Raw genomic sequence first — 19,067 nt, forward strand, 5'->3', positions numbered from 1 at the left:
CTTTATTTTGCAGCATAATTTTAGAATCAGGGTGTAGTTCAACGATTGCATTTGCCTGGCTTGCACAAGGCTTAGGGCTCAGGGCCCACCAGTACAAATAAACAAACAAACAAACAAAACTTTTTTTTTTTTTTGAGACAGGATCTTTCTATGTAGATCTCCAATTCACAGAGATTTTTCTGTGTACCACCATACCTGGCCAGAATAAATTTTTAACTGTTCAATTAAATGGTTTTTGTGTTTAACACATTTACAGCCACTGACACTAGCTAACTCTAGGACATTTCCATCACCGAAAAAGGAAACCCCACTCTAGTTAATAGTTAATCCTTTCTCACCATTCATCTCTGGTCACCAGCAGCTGACTGTTGCAGACTTACCTATTCTGGGCATTTTGTATAATAGAACCTTCGTGTGAGGCCTGAGTCTGGATTCTTCCATTTACTAGACTCCATGTAGTATGGGTCATGTGTCTTCCATGCACACCCCATGTTTACCTATTAATGAACATTTCAAAGGTTTATTATTAGGACTACTTCCGGCCTCTGTTTCTGGCTTTGATTTTTAAAGATAGTCTCTCATTGTGTAGCTCTGGCTGGCCTGGGACTTATGTAACACAAGCTGGCCTCAAACTTAACGTCTATCTTCTTGCCCATCTCAGCGCTGAGATACAAGTGGTTGCCACCATAACTGTTGATTCCAAACCATAACACCCAGACATAGCACCAAATACCTGTCTTTTATTTGACGTTGACTGACTAGGATTCTTAGAACTCAGCGCAGAGTATGACACTTTTTTTTTTTTTTTTTTTTTTTTTTTGGTTCTTTTTTTTGGAGCTGGGGACCGAACCCAGGGCCTTACGCTTGCTAGGCAAGCGCTCTACCACTGAGCTAAATCCCCAACCCCTTTTTTTTTTTTTTTTTTTTTTTTTTGAATGAGAAAAGTGAAACCTAAAGATGAGATCTGTGAAGATCCTTCAGCTTACAAGAAAATCGGGGGAAAAAAGTTTTTCTTCAGAATTTGGCCACAGGAAGACTGACATAGGCATGACTTCTCGAAGTAGGCACTAACCAGAGCTAAACAAATCTCTGACGCTCCTGGCTTCCGGATTTTGGGGAGGAAGAAGGAAGAAGGGTTCTTCCGCCTCCTTCCAGCAAGTGGGAGCGCTCAGCCAATCGGTGTAGGGCATCTGTAGTTACGGCAACAGAGGCTTACTTTCTCAGCAGGTGGAGTTGCCTTTTGCAAAACCTGAAGCTGATTTGCACCAAATGGCTAAGCCCAGGGCATACTCCTAAATGCCGTCTACAGGAACCCTCTGGCTTCTGGCGGCATAGCCATCGGAGAGTGTCAGGATAGGCTGGAAGCCTCATTGTGCCGTCTACATTCTGGGGTAGGGGTTGCCCGGAGTTCCAGAAGGTCACAAACTTCTGGATTCCTATGCCCGGACGTAATAGAACCAGACTGAGTCACCTGACTTGGAATCAAAGCCCGGCTCTTGTGCCTGGGAACCTGCATATTTCTCAGTTAGGCAAACAATGCGTCCTATATTGAAGAAGAGACCTAGAGAAGAGACAGTCAGCTGTCTGTCCCCAAACAAGTTGTTGGCAAAGAGCTGCAATTTGAGAGGTGGAAGGCACAAACAGACAAGAAGACCTGGAGACCAGAAGACCCATGCTCTCGGAAAGGCTCCTCCCCACCCATCTGATGCTCCAAAGTGGAATGATGGTCCCCCTGGCCACCTTTCCTCAGTACCCAGTCAGAATTCGGCAGAAACCCTGGCCAAATATAGTTGGAAGCAAAAGAAGGCATCTCAGAAAGCCGAGGAGAAAAAAAAGAATCGTGTGACATTCAATTTATCAGTCACAGACTTTGGTAAGTGAGGATCAGGAGTCACACACAGGGGCAGTTATTAAATGAACTGAATTTAGCTAATAGAGAATGTGAGGAGGTACTGCAAGCTAGAGAGGCTGTGTCCCAGGCTACAGTACCACAACTGGAGACCTTTTAAGTAAAGTGTCCAACAGTGTGAGAGCTACTAGTGTGCAGCCCAGACTGCATGCCATGGTGTCTTAGTTAGTTTTCTTCTGCTGTGAGAAAACACCATGAGCAAAAGCAACTTGGGAAGGAAAGGGTGCATTTCATCTTATAGCTTGTAGTTTATCCTCCAGGGAAGTCAGGGCAGGAGCTGATGCAAAGGCCATGGAAGGGGGGCTGCTTACTGACTTGCTCCTCGTAGCTTGCTCAGCCTGCTTTATTATATCACCCAGGACAGTCAGCCCAGGAGCGGCATTACCCACAGTGAGCTGGGCCCTTCCACATCAATTATTAGTCAAGGAAACATACCACAGACTTTCCCACAGGCCAGTCTGGTGGGGACATGTTCTCTGTTGAGGTTCTCTCTCCTAAAAGGGCTCTAGCTTGTGTCAGGTTGACTTAAAACTAGTCAGAATAGATGGTGATGGTGGCATGGAGGTGCACATGGGTCAAGGTATGCAGAGTTGCCATGGGGCTCCAACTGTGAGCTGGGGCATGGTCTAAGGCTGGGAAGAGGAGGAAAAGGAGGAGGAGGAAGAGGAGGAGAGGGGGAGGAGAAGGAGGAGGGGAGGGGTAGAAGATACAGAGAAGAGGGAGCAGCAGGTGGCAAAACCTTAGACAGGATGGGGCTTCTTTCCATCACAGAGGGGACAGAAGGGGCCTAAATGCCACTGGAAGGAGAAAATGGATTGGCAGGAAGCCTGTGTGAGAAGATAAGGGACCTCTTGTCCTGAGGGCTGAAGGGGAAAGGCTTCGTGATGAGTAAGTAGATTTTGTCACTGGGTATTCAGGTCTGTAACCTGCTGCCGAAGCACCCCTGTATTCCAAAGCAAGTTAAGAACAATCCAGTAAGAAAAAAATTGGCTTGCGCTTGCCTAGCAAGCGCAAGGCCCTGGGTTCGGTCCCCAGCTCCGAAAAAAAGAAAAAAGAAAAAAGAAAAAAAATGGGTTTATTTACAAGTTAGCCAAACTGGAAAGAGGAAATACCCAATTCATTCTCTTTCTCTCTCTCTCTCATTGGCCCCCGCCCGTGTGTGTGTGTGTGTGTGTGTGTGTGTGTGTGTGTGTGTGTGTGTGTGTGTGTACAGACTTACAAGTTCTAGAAAAGCATGAGACAAAAGGCAGGTTAATTGTGAGACTGTCCAGCCAGTCCTTTCTTGAGAGGAGAGTGGCTGGCCCCAGGGTGCCCAACTGTCTCCATTAGTAGACAGAGGGTCTGTTAGACCCCTTCTGTGGATGGGTGTTTTGCTGCACATATGTCTGTGAATAATGTGTGTACAGTGCTTTTTGAAGGCAGAGGGAGTGGCAGACCCCGTAACTAGAGTTACAGGTGGTGGTTTATTAATTATGTGGCTGCTTAAAATCGAGCCCACGTCCTCTGAAAGATGATTCGGCCATCTCTACAACTTCCTCTTTTTTTAACATTTATTTCAGCAGGTAGAGAAGGGTCTGTGCCATGGTGCAGATATGGTCAAAGAGTGATTTGTGGTAGCCTGTTCTTTCCTTGCACCATGTGGGTTACAAGGATCGAGCACAGGTTGTCTAACTTGGCAGCAAGCACCTTTATCCACAGAGCCTTCTCACCTGCCTCCTTGATATGTCTGTCATTACAAGTTGGGGCCTGAGGAACATAGTTCAGTGGACTTCTTCAGCAAGCACAAGGCCTTGGGCTCAAGTCTTAGCACCATGAAGAAGAGAACTTAGATGTATTGAATGTAGATGTGTATATGGATGTGTGCATGTGGATACATACATAACAGCACACTGGCTACAAAGAAACTCTGATAAATACCTCCATCACCTGACAAATTAGGTAGCCATTATCCCCTTCTTATGGGAGAAACTGAAACATAGGCTAAGCAGGAAGCAGTGTTGAGGTTTGGTCTTCTGCTATGTGTTGTAATGCCCTATGTAGTGTAATGGAATGGAATGCCAGGGATAAGAGGATCCCAATGTACAATGTAACCTTGCTCCTTAATTTAAAACTGTCAGTTAAATAAAGATGCTGGCAGTCAATAGCTGGACAGAAGAGACACAGGCAGAGCTTGGGATTCTTGGGCATAGTGTCAGAGGAGAATTACAGGGGAGAGAGTAGGAAGCTGACATGGGGTAGGCGAGTCTTAAAAACGTAACCATGAGGGCTAATCAGTTGGAGTTCAGAGCTGCCCAGACAGAGCATGGCAAGCTAGGACTTGACCCTGAAGGGAAAGTAGACTCTAATAGCATTGAGGGGAGGTCATCCCAGATCTAGTGCTGACTAAGGCTTTATAAATGTAAAGGTTGTGCTTCTCTTATCTGGGGACAGAATAATCAAAGGCAGGGTAGAAGCCCCTGATTGAGATTAAATACCTTCGCCAACAGCAGACCAGCACTTAGACCCAAGCTCTCTGAATCAGAGCCTTTGCTCCCACCAGAGGGCGCTGTGGTACCCAGGATGGTCAGACAGGGTGACCTTTGGCGCGCATGCAGAGGGTAATGGGAATCAGACCTTGGAAAGCCCTTTGCTTCATGTCTTCTGTTGGTGCGTGCAGGGGATGTAGGCTAATACCATTCTCCTTGCCGTTGTGATGCAACGTTACAGCCAGACCAGGGACCAGGCACTCTGATACACAACCAGTTCTTACAAGTTCCCTGATTCTTCTTAGTTCTCTTCCAAAAAGGAACTCACCTTGTAACCCTTTCCTCCCAAGGGGCCCACCAGTCTTTCGCCTCCATAGATGATGACTTCGATGATGCCGATAGCAAGGCTCCTGTCTTCAAACCTGAGCTAGTCACTGCCCATTGCTTCAGGCGATTGAAGCAGAAAGACTTCCGTCTGCCACAGAGCCGCCGGCGGATCATCATTGTGTCTGGCACAAAGGACCAGGTGCGAGCCCAGCCCACAACCCCTCCTCAAGCTCCGCTTCCACTCACGCCCAGCTTCCAAGTTCCCGATGTTGGAGACACCCAAGAGCTACCAGTGAACATGAAGCTCTTGCTGAGTCAGAGGGCCAAGCTTCGGAAGCAGCTGGAGACATTTGGCGATGTCAAGACGTGGCTAGACAACAAACCCACCATCACGTCCTCAGAATTCAAGGTTCTGTGCATGATTCGCCAGGAGCAAACAGCCCCAAAGCGTACCTTGATTCCAGTCGGGAAACCCAAGGTGAGAAGCCATAGTGGTCAGAAGGTGCTGAAGGCTTCAGGACGTGTGTTGTCATTTTGTTTCCTTGCATTAGATGTGACAAGGTAAGGTTTGTCCCATTTTACAGAGGAGCAAAACCAAGTCCCCAAAGGAAGGTGTATGAGTGATTGATTGCTGCATAACAAATACTCCAGAGTAACTTAAAAAAAAATGTTATCATTCTATACAGCTTTGTCTGTGACTCTGGAATCTAGCTGAGAGGCTTTGTCTCCATATTATGAGACTGTGGTGCAGTACAGAGGACAGCCTCTGACTTGACCAGGGCAGGAAAGCAGACTGCCTTCCAAACTTGTTCAATAGCTGTTGAGCAGAGGCTTCAGTGCCTGCCTCGGGGAGCCAGAGGTTGCATAAGAGTACTCACAAGAAGGCTAGCTGCCCACAAAGTGAGCCTTCCAGAATGGAGAGGAAGGAAATCAGTGCTGTTATATCCTTGGCTTTGGTCTTGTTACTGCACCACATCAGATTGAGTACTGTCCGCACCATGGGAATGGAAAGGAGAATCCATCCTGGCAGGGGAAAGTCAGAGACCATGTGGATGTGCTTTCAAAAGCGCCCCAGCCGGGCACACTAGCAGTCTGTCTTGATGATGGACATCTGTCTGCTGGAGTGGAAAGGCACTAAACCAGTGCTTGTGGGCAAATTTGAAGAGCAAGACTATCAGGTGAGGGGGTTGGGGATTTTGCGCAGTGGGAGAGTGCCTGCCTAACAAGCGCATGGCCCTGGGTTCGATCCACAGCACTAGAAAAAAAAAAAAAAAAAAAAAAAAAAAGACTATCAGGTGAGGGAGAGGAGGGCCACCTTGTGACAGCATTGCCTAACTTGGAACCATGGTTTGTACACTGAGAATCAAAGGTCAGCCACCCACCCTCAATAGCCAATTAAAGCACCCTAATAAATAATAAATAAATAAGCCAATTAAAGCCTAATAAATAATAAAGAACAGAAAAAATGAGATTTATAAGTTACTTATTTATTATTTCTTCAGATTGGCCACATTGAGAACAGGGCAAAGATACACAGTGCATCCTGCCCTCCAGACAATCTTTGGGTTTTGAAGTGAGACTGAACTTTAACAAGAGGGCTAGGGATAAGTGGTCCTCATCTGCCCCACTCTTGCCTCTTCTAGGGTAAACCTCTCAAACATACCCGCCAGCCTATACCCCAGCTTCGACTGCCTAAGCCCCCTGTCCTGTCTGACATGTATGCCTTCCTGCGGAGTCGAAAGATCAAGATCCTGGAGGTATTTAGCAAGGCGGATCGGAGTGAGAACCACCGCATCTCCAGGGAGGACTTTCTCATGGCTGTGAAGGCAGTAAGTATGAGCTGCTCAGCGGGCTTGAGGTATGTCCACCCTCCCTCCCCCGGGCTCTGCAGTCCTGAGGGGCAGACCTGGGATTCCCCACTGACAGCCTCATATTTGCAGAGCCACGCTAGGAAACGGCACAACCCACAGTCAGAGCACAGCCTTAACACAACCTCTGCACCAGGCTGACCTGGAGAGATGGCCCAGGGGTTATGAGCCTGGCTGCTCTTGCAGAGGACACAGGTTCAGTCCTGAGCCACCCACATGGCCCCTACCAATCACCTCTGACCCCGTCTTCAGAGGATCTGATGTCCTATTCCGGCTTCCAAGTGTACTGCACACATGTGCAAAGCGCCCATATTCACACCCAGGATAAACTGTGCATACATTCCTAACTGCTGACCCATCTTCCTAGCTCACAGCTGCTCTCCAACTGGGACTCGAACTCAGGACCTTGCATACATCAGCAAGCTCTCTACTACTGAACTGTATACCCAGACTTACACTTTCAACTAATCAATTTCCAAACGTTTTTATGAAATACAATTATGTGAACATCCAAAACATTTTCAAAAGTAAATGTCCTCAACTACTAAAACAAATTAAAAAATTAGTTTAAATATTAAATCCTGGGCCAGGAGAGGTGGCTTAGCAGTTCAGAGCGCTTACTGTTTTTGCAGAGGACTGAAGTTCGGTTCACAGCACCCAGTGACAGCCCACAATCCCCTGTACTCCAGTTCCAGGGTACCTGTCACCTTTGAACCTCTGTGGATACTAGCATGCTTGCGATGCACTTACACACACACAGCCAAACCTCTCATACCACATGAAATAGAAATTAATCTTTTAAAAATGTTTAAGTATGAAGTTCTTTAGCACCAGGGCAGTTCTAAACTGATTCAAGGCCAGTTAAGCAGTGACTGTTGTCTAAAGAGAACGAAGAGACAATTGTATTCACAATTACATTTCCCTTTTAAACTTTTCTTTATGAACATTCGATGTGTCAGGTAAGTACTGCCTGCCTCCAAGGTTGTCTATTGTCCTTTGTATTAGTCAGGGTTCTCTAGAGAAACAGAACTGATAGAAAAATGTATGTATGTATGCATGCATGCATGTATGTATGTATGTACAGTATTAAAGCAGATTACAGGTTATGGTCCAACTAGTCCAACAGTGGTTGTATCCTGATGGAAGGTCCGACCAGCCAATAGTTGTTCAGTCTAGATGTCTCGGCCGGTCTTCAGTATATGCTGGAATCCCAGAGAAGGAGTAGGCTTTAATGCCAGTGACGGAATGGGTTTGCCAGCGAGAGCAAAGGCAAGCAGGGAAGGAGCAAATGCTTCCTCCTTCCAGTCCTTCATATCCAGCAGAAGGCGTGGCCCAGATTAAAGAAAAGTCTCTCAGCAGGAGTACCCAGCTCCTTGGGATTTAGTCAATTCCAGATGTAGTCAAGTGGACCACCAAGAACAGCCACCATATCCTTTAAAAAAGTGTATAGATTTCTAATAGTGGAGGAAGGCATCCATGTTCCTCGTGTATGGTGGATGTATGACTTTCTTCCTACCTAGTACCTGAAAGAGACTGTGTAGAGATAGAGGCTTGCTGGCGTGAGGTTTTAAGGGGGGATAGGAGTTTTTCAGGCATAGAGAGAGACGTGCCTGTGCAAAAGCCGGTGTGATAAATTCCAGAGTGCATCGGGGGCCTGACAAGGGCTCTGCACTACCTAGCAGCAGGGAGTTGATGAGCTGAGCATGTTTGCCAAGTCTGCTGGTAAGGGTGAGATGGGTGGAACTCAGTAACTTCTTATGCCTCCTCAGATTGGAGTTCCTCTGAAGAGCCAGGAGCTGGAGGACATCATCATCTACCTTGGCTCTCTTGGGAAGCAGAATGCCATCACCACAGAAGCCCTGGCCAGTACCTACAAGCAGTGGTCACTGGTCCATCAGCAAAGCACCATACCTACCGCCAGGGAGTGTGCGTGCCTCCACCCCCGCCCTGGGAGCCAGTCTGGCTTTCTCCTGCACTCAGCACTACATTCTCAAGCGGCTCCTCCTTCTCTGGCTTGCTATAGGTTTGCCAAGCTCTGGAGTTTCCAGACACAGAAACCAAGGAGGAAGCAGATATTTTTCCAAAGACCCAGCTGCCCTTTTGTCTATTTAAAGATGAAAGTTTATCCCTGTCCTTAGAGGGGTCATAAACTATTGATTTAAAACAAAACTAAGGGCTGGGCATGTAGAGAAGTTGGCAGAGTGTTTGCCTAGCATGTTGGAAGCCCTGGATTCTATTCCCAGCACAGCATAAACTAGGCTTAGTGTTGCACATCTACAATTCTAGCAGTCGAGATGGAGGTGGGACATCCTTGGCTGGGTAGAGAGTTTGGGGTCAGTGTGGGATAGAGGAGAGTTTATTAGAGAGCGAGAGAGTGAGAGAGCAAGAGAGAGGAGAGAGAGCAAGAGAGCGGAGAGAGCGAGAAAGCGAGAGTGAGAGCGGAGGGAGGGAGGGAGAGAGAGAGAGAGAGAGAGAAAGAGAGAGAGAACTAAAATCTTTTGCTCAGAAACTGAACATGCTTGCAGTTAGCTACTCTGGACTTCCTGTCATCATGGCTGTTCTAAGGGATGCGTGAACAGCTGTGTAGGTTATATACGACCTACGTTATGTTTGCCCTTATGTGTTTGTGGGGCTACATCTGTCCAAAAGCCTCAAGACTGGGCGAACTAGAAAGGACTCTCTACTATGTGGGCTATGGATTTACTGCACAAGCCTGTATCTTTTGATTGTTTGAGACAGGGCCTCTCTACAAAGCTCTCGCTGTCCTGGAACTCACTGTGTAGACCAGGCCTGCCTCAGGTTCACAGAGCCCCACCTGCCTCTGTCTCCTGAGTGCTGGAATTATAGGTGTATGCTGCCATGCCTAGTTTTGGGTAGTGCTGACATTGAACTCTGGGTTCTGTGCATTAAGCGAGTATCCCACCAACTGAGCTACACCCCTCAGCCTTTCTGTCTTTTCTTTTTAAATTTTATTATTGTTATCGGGAGAAAAACAAACAACACTTCCCATCCCAGCTCCCTTTATTTTTTTAAAATTATTATTTTTAAAGAGTCATTTATTTATTTTATGTATATGAGTGCATTGTTGGCTATCTTCAGACACACCAGAAGAGGGCATTGGATCCCATTACAGATAGTTGTGAGCCACCATGTGGATGCTGGGAATTGAACTCAGGACCTCTGGAAGAGCAGTCATTGCTCTTAACCACTGAGCCATCTCTCCAGCCCCCAGCTCCCTTTAGAGCCACATCATTATTTCTTTAGGTGGAAGGAATGGGTCTTGCTCTACCCCTATCCACCAGGAAATTAACTTCAGACATATTTTAGGGAGGGGTGGGGTTCTCTCTCCTTTGAGATGAAGTAACAGTTGCCAGGGGGCAGTTGGAGGGGTTTCCTTGCAGGGGCGCCAAGTCGAAGCAGGGTTTCTAGAGTCAGGGTGAGCAGGCACAGCAGGAGTGTGTAACATCCTCCCTGATGTGCTGTCTTAGGCAACTCCTGCATGGTGTGTAGTCCCCAGCTCTCGATCTCAGACTTCCTGTCTGTGGCTATCCTGCAGACACACTGGCACCCAAGCCAGCCCACTCCCATTGAGGGTCCCTGACACATCAGAAACCCCAGAAAGCCACCCTCATGGTTTTGATGGCCCAGGGTCAGCACCACCTAGATTGCACTTTTCCGCTCTGCTCCTACCATAATCTTATGAATGCCCAGAGCTGCTGTGATCTCACAGCTGGCTGGAGTCACAAGAGCACAGCAACAATAGCTACAGACAGCGGATTTTAATACACCCACACCCTGCTTTAAAAACATCCCTCTCATCTTGATTTGAAGTCAGGTACTAGTTACTTCAGCATCATCAGATGCCACCCTGGAGGATGGCCGTTGATAAGACAGTAGACCTGGGGAGCCTCTCCATTTGTCTAAAGGAGCATCTGGGGCCCTGGAATCAGGGGAAAGGAGCCCATGTGGACTGGCAGCATTTGCATAACAGTTTACCCTGCCTGTCTGGAGGTTAGGGTTGCTATTCAAGTTTTCCATGGAAGAAGCAGATGTCCAGAGAGGCTGAGCTTCTTGTCTGGAGTCTCAGGAGGAGGTGAGGCAAGATTTCAGAATCCTGTCATTGGTCCCCATGTGGCGGTGTCTTCCAAATGCTAGGCCCATTTAGAGGAATTGGGAGACTGCAGTGAACTAGCCCAAGCCTGGCCTCCCTCAGCTTACACATGATAAGGTGCTTGTCCACAGACATGGTTGTCTTGGAGTCAGTTGGCTAGAGTGCCAAGATGGCAGGCAAAGCCCCTGAGCCGACCCTTCAGGGACTGATGCACAGCCCGTGTCTGGAAAGGGCACCTGAGGCTGGTGCCACTGCCAAAGACTTTGGGATACAGTAGGTGAGGGTGGCATGGATGAGGGGTGACTAGTGGGATGACAGCTGAAGCAGATTCCCACGGGTGCTTGTGGTCCAGGGAAAGGAGTCTGCTTTTAGTGTGTATTCCCTCGGAAGCCAGGAACTGCCTCGAGTTGATCTTGTTAACGTTTTTTTTTTTGTTTGTTTGTTTGTTTGTTGTTTTTGTTTTTCAAGACAGGGTTTCTCTGTGTAACGGTCCTGGCTGTCCTGGAACTCACTTTGTAGACCATGCTGGCCCTGAACTCACAGAGATCTGCCTGCCTCTGCCTCCAGAGTGCTAGGATTAAAGGTGTGTGCCACCATGCCCAGCTGCCATTTTCTAATAGCTCTGTTTGCCTCTTGGTGAGAACACGGTAACAGAGGATGGGAAAGGTGGGTGGGGTGTGCAGATGTGGGACTTCACAGCAACGGAGGAGACAAACTCCCAATGCCCTGCAGACGGATGCTGGTTGGACACGTGGGAAAGAGGCAGAAGAGCCTGCTGGCCTCCGCCCAGTGACATCAGGTTGAGTTCCACAGCTTGGGTGTCCTCTTAGTCCCTCCTTCATCTTTTCCTCCCATTCTAGATCACAATTTGTCTACAAGGAGAACTGCCCTGAAATATCCCCCTAAAATGCAGCAGGCTATCTCATCCCAACAGCCTCCCAACATGGACCTGCTAAAGGTGCCTGAGGTTGATACAAAGATGGAGGGGCGGCCCATGTCTGACGAGGACATGGAGGATGTGGGCAGACGGTACCGAGAGAGGCGGAGACAGTACAAGGTACCTCTCTAGCACAGGCTCGGGGGCTGGGCAAGCCAGGAGTTAGGACTTGGCACTGACACCTGCTAGCTGAGGAGCCCTGGGTGTGGTGAAACACCTCTATAATCCCATCACTCAGGAAGTCGAGTTAAAAGGATTATGAGTTCGAGACCAGCCTGGGCTACATAGAAAGACCCTATTTCAAAATCCACAAATGAGGTACACACCTTTAATCCCAGTACTTGGGATGCAGGTAGATCTTTGTGAGTTTCAAACCAGCCTGGTCTACATAGTTCCAAACCATTGCTACATGGTGAGAGTCTTGTCTCAAAACAAAACAACCCACATACACAAACAAATCAAACGACAACAAAATAAACCAAAACCAAAAAGAAACCCTCAGCAGCCAGTGATAACACTGGGTGACACTTCTCAGCCCCTCTGCACTGGCAAAGTGGCTTCTGCTCAGGATTGCAAGCAAATGGCTATCCCTGACTTAAAGTGCCCCTGCAGCCAAAGACTCAAATATCGTTTTTCAAAGGACACCTCTGGGACACTCACTGCTTCTGTGCTGTTTTATAGATATCACACATTGCAGAGTACATGGGCACACCCAGTCAGTGTGCTCTGAGGACTCAGAGCCCCTGAGGGGGTTAACCTTGACCTCAGTGCTTGTTCCTCTAAGCTGCTGGCTTTGGAACCTGAATTGCAGTCCCATTATGCACACATTACTCTTCGTGGGGGCCTCTCTGAGGAGGTAGAGAAGGTGCTATGCTGCCTTCTAGCCAAAACGAATGTCACAAAGACACAAGATGGGGCATCTTCTGTTCTCTCTGCAGCTCTCTCTCCCCTCCATCCAATACCTGGAGAACTGCCGGCTGGTTCGATCTGGAACAAAACAGTTTGATGATCACTGCCTGCCAACCACTATTTCTGGGGAGATTGAGGAACTGCTCAATATGACCCGCAGGAATAACTTCCTAGTCTACCTGCAGTGCTGGGAACTCTGTGAGGCCTACGGTCTCCCGCTGACTGAAGATATCCTCATGAGAGGTAGGGGCTGGCTTTAAGGGAGAGCCTTGGCCTGAGCATTGGCTAATGAGGAGTTGGCCCTGATACTGGCTACCCTATCATGCACCTAGCCAAGTCACTGTGACTTTTGATGGGAACACTGGGAAGGAAGAGGAGGAAAGGCATACAGCCTGACTGCTAGGTGGGCTTCCTAGGACACAGGCTCTGAAACACGTGGGCTCCTTAAGTGAGATTTGGAAGATCTGGATTCTGGAACTCTACCTTTACACACATGTATCCACCTACCCATAAGTCCACCCCACGTGCACGTCCCCCTCCACATCTATGAGGCAAATTCAAAACAATGAGAAAACCACCGTCAAAATAGTTGAAGCAAGCCCCGACCTCTTATCAAAGTAGGTCTACGGGTTGGGAGTAGCACTCTGTGGCAAACTCTTGCTTATCAAGTACAATGTCTTGACTTCATACTTGACATGTGTGCGCGCGCGCGCGCGCACGCACACACACACACACACACACACACACACACACACACACACATCCATGCAGGCAAACACTAATTAACCTAGTGAAATCTAGTTGAATCTTCCAACCTTCAACCAAAGCTTGATAAGTAGCTCCATCCTGATTTGCTGTTACAGGTCTGTCTCCCTCCCCTGTCCCCTGGTGAGCGGGATCATCCGAGGTCCTTTTTGATATTGAGCAGCAGTTGTATGCCACGTTGCATAGTGAGGAACTGTGGGAGAGTTCAGGGGAACTTTACACCCTATTATATTTTGCAATTTCCAAAGAACCTACTACCATCTAAAAATAAGAACGGCTCAGCAGACAAAGGCTGTTGCTGCCAAGAGTAATAAGCCAAGTTCAATCCCTGGGACTCACGTAGTGGAAAGAGAAAACAGCTCCTCCAAGATGTCCTCTCACCTCCTCTCTCTCTCTCTCTCTCTCTCTCTCTCTCTCTCTCTCTCTCTCTGACATAAACACACTGAGAGACAATAACCAACCAACCAACAAATATGATTTACTGATTTACTGACTTTGGGGTAAGATGGTTCAGTGGTTAAAGGCACTTGCCACCAAGCCTGATGACCTAAGGTCAATACCTAGAATCCACATAAATGTAGAGAGGACAGTCTCCACACAGTCATATTCTAGCCCCCACATATGCACTTTGCCACTCTAGCTCTGCCAAGCCATCTTGATAGCTTAAAAAAAAAATCTTCTGAACAGAAGTGTGATTTTTTTTTAATAGTTTCCAGTGGGTGACTTTGGCTAATGCACTCTGCTGTCTTCCTTGCTGCCCGCAGCGCTGCTGTATCCGGGAGACAGGATAATTTCTCTGAAAGAAGAAGTCCGCCCAATCCGGCAGCCTGGAGGGTATTACATAGACCACAGGATTGTGCACAGCCTGGCTGGATTCAAGAACCTCCACAAGCGTGGGGAAAAGGAGACAGACAAGCTGAGTTTCAAGCCACCCCTCCAACTGCGGGGTCTGGGACACGGATGTGCATGTAGTGTCATGTTACGCCAGTATCTGTGTCCCTACCAAGTCACTTCTGGCTGGCCAGTCCAAAATGTCTCCCTCAGTGTATATCTTAGGTTCACACAGCTCCCCCTCCTGACCACAGGCTTACCCAATCATAAGGCCAGAGAGAAAGAGCCAAGGCAGGGGTTATCTTACCCTGTATCAGAAGTTGAGGAACTCTGCAAAGGACCGGGGGACTAATTCCTTCCCTGTGCTGCCACCTTAAGGCAGGCATATTCATTCTCCAACAAGGGGCAGACTGATAGCCCCTGGGAAAACAAAATGTTGCCCTAACCATTACACTAACCTCCTTTGAAGTGACCCAAAGTCAATTCCCCCTCCATTCCCACCAGATGTGGGCCAATCAGGAGGCAACTACTGTGAGTAGCCTCAGCTGTGACTGCTGAGGGGAGAATGAGGTGGCACCCCTGCAAGGGTATCAGGGTGCGGCAGAATGCCTGGGGCAGGCTGCAGTCCTGCCCAGTGGATGTCGTCTGGTCAAGAGGCAAGTTTCTGTACTCTGAACCCCAGCATTTTCATGTATAAAGTGGACACAGCACTCCTAATACACACAAAGAGGGTTTGACAAGGGTCACAGGCTGTCCTCAGCACCGCCAGTGTGGCTGTTGCTTTTCCTTGCACATGCTTTTGAGTTACAGGGGCAGTCCAGGCCCACAGCAGTTGTGGCTTGCAAAGTGCTGAGTAGGACCCAGTTAAGTAGTAACTTAGAGGGCCTCTGAAGTATGCCTTCTAACCTGTGGCTGGCTGGTACCAATTCCCAAACCATGAACCCAGGAAGTGGGTTTGAGGACCACGTTGTCAAACACATAAGCCCGTGGGGTGCACATAAGAGAAGGAGCACACTGGTGAATGAACAGGCAGCTCACTGCTACAGCTCTGGGGTTCACTGCTGGAAAACTGCCCGGAGAGAGATGGACTGGACCTTGTGCATGCCAGGTGCCCAGGCAAGAGATTTGTCCTTGTGTTTGACCAGTCACATCTATTAAAGAGAAAGAGAGGTCCCCTAGCTAAAGGAGTGACATTGGCTCTCTCTCACCTCTAGGGACTAAATTGTAAAAGATCCTGAGGCCAGGTGCTGGGGTAGAGAGTGGACAAGGTCTGCAATTCAATCCTTTGTGTTAGAAGAAAAAAAAAAACTCGAAATTCTGAGGCCAGAGACGGGCTTTGGAAAGAATTCAGTGGTCAGTTAGGGATGTCTGGTGGGCAGACTGGGGTATAGAAGGTGAGTCTTTATCATGCTTGTCCCTCAGAGCTTGTCCTTTGGTAAGGGAAGTAGGAGTCAGGCCCAGCATCTACCAGTCACTGAATACATCTAACTCTTGTGGAGACCTATGTCCCATGAGCAAAGGGAGCCAAGCTCATGGGTTTTCCTCACCCCACCAGCCAGGGCTGTGTCTTGCTGTATGGAGACACAGCTGGGGCCTTCATGAAAGAGAAACATTCAGAGCTCTGCTCTGAGACTCAGAAATACATCTCTTAGTGGACTCCACCTCCTCCAAGCCTACTTTTGCTAATGTTTCTTTTTTATGTTTGTTTCATTTTTCGAGACAGGGTTTCTCTGTATATCTGGCTGCCCTGGAACTCACTCTGTAGACCAGGCTGGCCTCCAACTTTCAAGAGATCCACCTGCTTCTGCCTCCCAAGTGCTGGGATTAGAGGTATGTGCCACCACTTCCCAGCTCCTGGAGTGTTTCTTTCCTAACAATGCCTCTCTCTCTTCCCTGGTAGGAAAACATCGGAGAAAATGAAGGAAATGCACTTTCCCGATTTCGAGGAATTTACCGGGTTTGTAGTAGTCCTGTGTGTCTGCTAGGAGGGCAGGGGATAAGGATGGGAAGGCTGGCCATCCTTACCCAGAGGCAGCTCTGGGACCTATGCATGTTGAACGAAATCCTGGTATTGTTGTAGGGCTCCATAGCTGGGGTCTAAGGGGCAGCAGACGAGTGTTCAGAGGGTGCCAGGCATGGCTGCTCTGGAGCCTCCCATGAATGAACTCATCCACATTGTCACCAACAAGCCTGAGTTACTCTAGACATATGGCTTATAGGAGGGGACACTGACACACAGTCCCACATCTGAAGCAGAACCAAGTGAGGCTGTCCGCAGAAGCTAGCTTCCAGACCCAATATCCAAATGCTTCCGGGTGGGGCTGGGCTGAAGCTTAGTGGCTGGATATTAGCCTAGCGCATGTGAGGCCCTGGATTCTACCCCAGCACCAAAAAGACCAGGCAAAGTCGGGGGTGGGGGGTAGGAGCAAGTCCTCTGGAGCCGTGGGTCTCAACCTGTGGGGCGTGCATGACCTGGTTGGGAGCTGAACATCCTTTTCACAGGGGTCTCCTAAGATCATTGGAAAATAGATATTTACATGAAATTCATAGCAATAACAAAATGCAGTAGCAAAAACAGTTATGAAATAGGAATACAAATGCTATGGTTGGGGTGTGAATACAGCATGAACTGCATTAAAGAGTCAGAGGCTCTTGGCATTAGGAAGGCTGACAGGCATTGCTCTAGAGCTGGGCTGTTACACGTCTAAGTTTGGGTTTAAGAAGCAGTGCTTAGGGTCTGTGCTTAGCCACTCACTCACTGTATGATCTTGATCTCTAGATCTCCAGGTCCTCACTGGTGAGGAGACTGGAGGTGTTTAGTGTTTTTCACACTGGACAGTGTGGTCACGGGCTTATGTTCTCTGCTGAGGAGGGCCTGGTCTCTCTGCCATAGCAACCTTCCCTATGTCTTTTCCTTTTCCAGGAAGCTTAAGTCGAAGAGGCTAAGAGGTCCCTCACGCACCCACCCCAATCACTTCTGGCCTGGTCACCTTCTGGACAAGCTGCGGCTCTACCTGCCCACTGTGTCCAGGGACCAGAGCCTGGCGATCTTCAGCTGTATAGAACACAAGCCCCCTGCTTACTCTGCCGTCTACAACTCTAAGGACTGGTGGCCCATGAAAGACGTTAATTACATGACCTATGCCTATTATGATGCAAAGAAGGTATACTTCATCAACTAGAGGCCTGAAGCATGCTGGGTCAGAAGACTGCAGCCAGGAGCCCACAGCTGCAGACCTGAGATACCAACCGGCTATACAAAGGAAACATTCCCAGGGAAGGTCTGGGGATATGTCTTCTGACGCCCCAGTGTCCAGTGGAGTGTGGATGTGTCCGCACGCACACATGCTGTGCTTTCTTCTCTGTCATGACCTCTGTCCTTTTGAAATAAACCAAATTAGAGCTGACCTGTAACCTAGCTCGTGTAATTCCCTGCTTCAGGGTTGGAAAATGTGAAGGTGTGAGAGTGTAGGAGACACCTACAGGACACCTCCCACCTTCCATCCTGTGACGTTAATACCTACAGGGACATAACAGACTGTGAGAGTATCCTCTGTTAAATGAGTTAGCGTGTCCTCAGCTGGGGAGACCCTTAGACTGAGACCCCCAACCCCTGTGTGTCTTCAGAAATCAGAGCCATACTCTCTAGTTCACAGGCCTTCTGCATGATTCACCCGCTTGCCTTTCTCTTTATGTAATGTACTCTGTAAGGTGACATTAGCCACACAGTTCCATGGGCAAGCCACAGACACAGGAAAGCAACAGTCCTGCCCTTCTGCTTCCCAACCAGCCATCTCAGACAAGACACTCCACTTATCTGGGTCTCTACTCCCTCTTTACAGCAAGCATACCCAATTCAGCATTTGTCTCCACTTCCTGAAGCCACTGTCAAGATCACCTGTGGCATTTGTTGTATTTGAGTTCTAGAATCAAAGTTTTAAATTTTTAAAAATTTATTCTGCTGGTCAGTGGTGACACATACCTTTAATCCCAACACTTGGCAGATCTCCAAGTTTGAGGCCAGCCTGGTCTACAGAGTCAATTCCAGGACAGCCAGGGTTACACAGAGAAACCATGTCTTAAAAAACAAAACAATAACAAAAACAAAAACCAGGGGCAGGAGGGCTAGAGAGATGACTCAGTGGTTTAGAGCACTGATTGCTCTTCCAGAGGTCCCAAGTTCAATTCCTAACCACATGGTGGCTCACAACAATCTGTAATGATATCTAATGCCCTCTAGCGTGTCTGAAGACAGCTGCAGTGTACTCATATACATAAAATAAGTAAATCTTTTTTAAAAATGAGGCAGATTTATTCTATATGCTTGAGTGTTTTGCATGCATGTATGAGTATGCACCACATGCATGTAGTGCCTACAGAAAAGGACATCCGATCCCTTGGGGTTGGCGTTACAAGGTTTTGAGGCAACACGTGGTTGCTGGGAACTTAATGTCAATCCTCTGCTGGAGCAATGGTGTTCCGTCAAGCCACCTCTCCAGCTCTGGTTTGGTTTTATTTCCTTCTAAAATTAGAGTTTTCCAAATGATCTGAAAAAACAAAAAGTAAGCAAAATATATTAAGCTCGGCCTACCTCTTCTTCCCAAGTACTGTGATTAAAAGTCGTCCACCACGCCCAGCCAACAGACTAATTTTTTTAGCAATATTATCAACCTATCACTTATTAATACATTGCTCTAGGTACATACCATAAGTAGAGAAGATTTAAACATACAGAAGACACAAGAAGGCTCGGTAGCACTTCACAATGCAGGGGTTTGGGCATCTGTATATTCTGAAGTTTTAGGACATTTGCTTAACCAATCCCATGAGGACCCTACCAAGAAGTCTCTGTTTTGCTACCTCCAAGACACAAGGCGGCGCACTCGGGAACAAACAGTTTAAAAACCGATTGGGCGTCCACTTAGGGCGGAAATAAATGCCCTCT

General features: G+C 48.0%; 1 protein-coding gene across 1 annotated transcript; it reads left to right on the forward strand.

Annotated features, from left to right (window-relative positions):
* The first annotated feature begins 1,536 nt into the window (after nt 1-1,536).
* On the forward strand, nt 1,537-17,536 carry Efcab12 (EF-hand calcium binding domain 12). Its single transcript, XM_032907424.1, has 9 exons — nt 1,537-1,873; nt 4,725-5,179; nt 6,345-6,530; nt 8,339-8,495; nt 11,541-11,737; nt 12,556-12,769; nt 14,056-14,206; nt 16,023-16,079; nt 17,046-17,536. The coding sequence occupies exons 1-9, from the start codon at nt 1,537-1,539 to the stop codon at nt 17,302-17,304; spliced, it is 2,013 nt and encodes a 670-aa protein (XP_032763315.1). The 3' UTR covers nt 17,305-17,536.
* The last annotated feature ends 1,531 nt before the right edge of the window (nt 17,537-19,067 follow it).

Source organism: Rattus rattus, chromosome 6 (genome assembly GCF_011064425.1).
Source record: "Rattus rattus isolate New Zealand chromosome 6, Rrattus_CSIRO_v1, whole genome shotgun sequence".
NCBI lineage: Eukaryota > Metazoa > Chordata > Mammalia > Rodentia > Muridae > Rattus > Rattus rattus.

Bases quoted from the DNA above. Each gene is read 5' to 3' on its own strand.
- Efcab12 (XM_032907424.1), top strand. From the start codon at position 1,537: ATGCGTCCTATATTGAAGAAGAGACCTAGAGAAGAGACAGTCAGCTGT. The intron at 5,180-6,344 runs GTGAGAAGCCAT...TGCCTCTTCTAG, and splicing joins TTCCAGTCGGGAAACCCAAG to GGTAAACCTCTCAAACATAC. The intron at 11,738-12,555 runs GTACCTCTCTAG...TTCTCTCTGCAG, and splicing joins AGAGGCGGAGACAGTACAAG to CTCTCTCTCCCCTCCATCCA.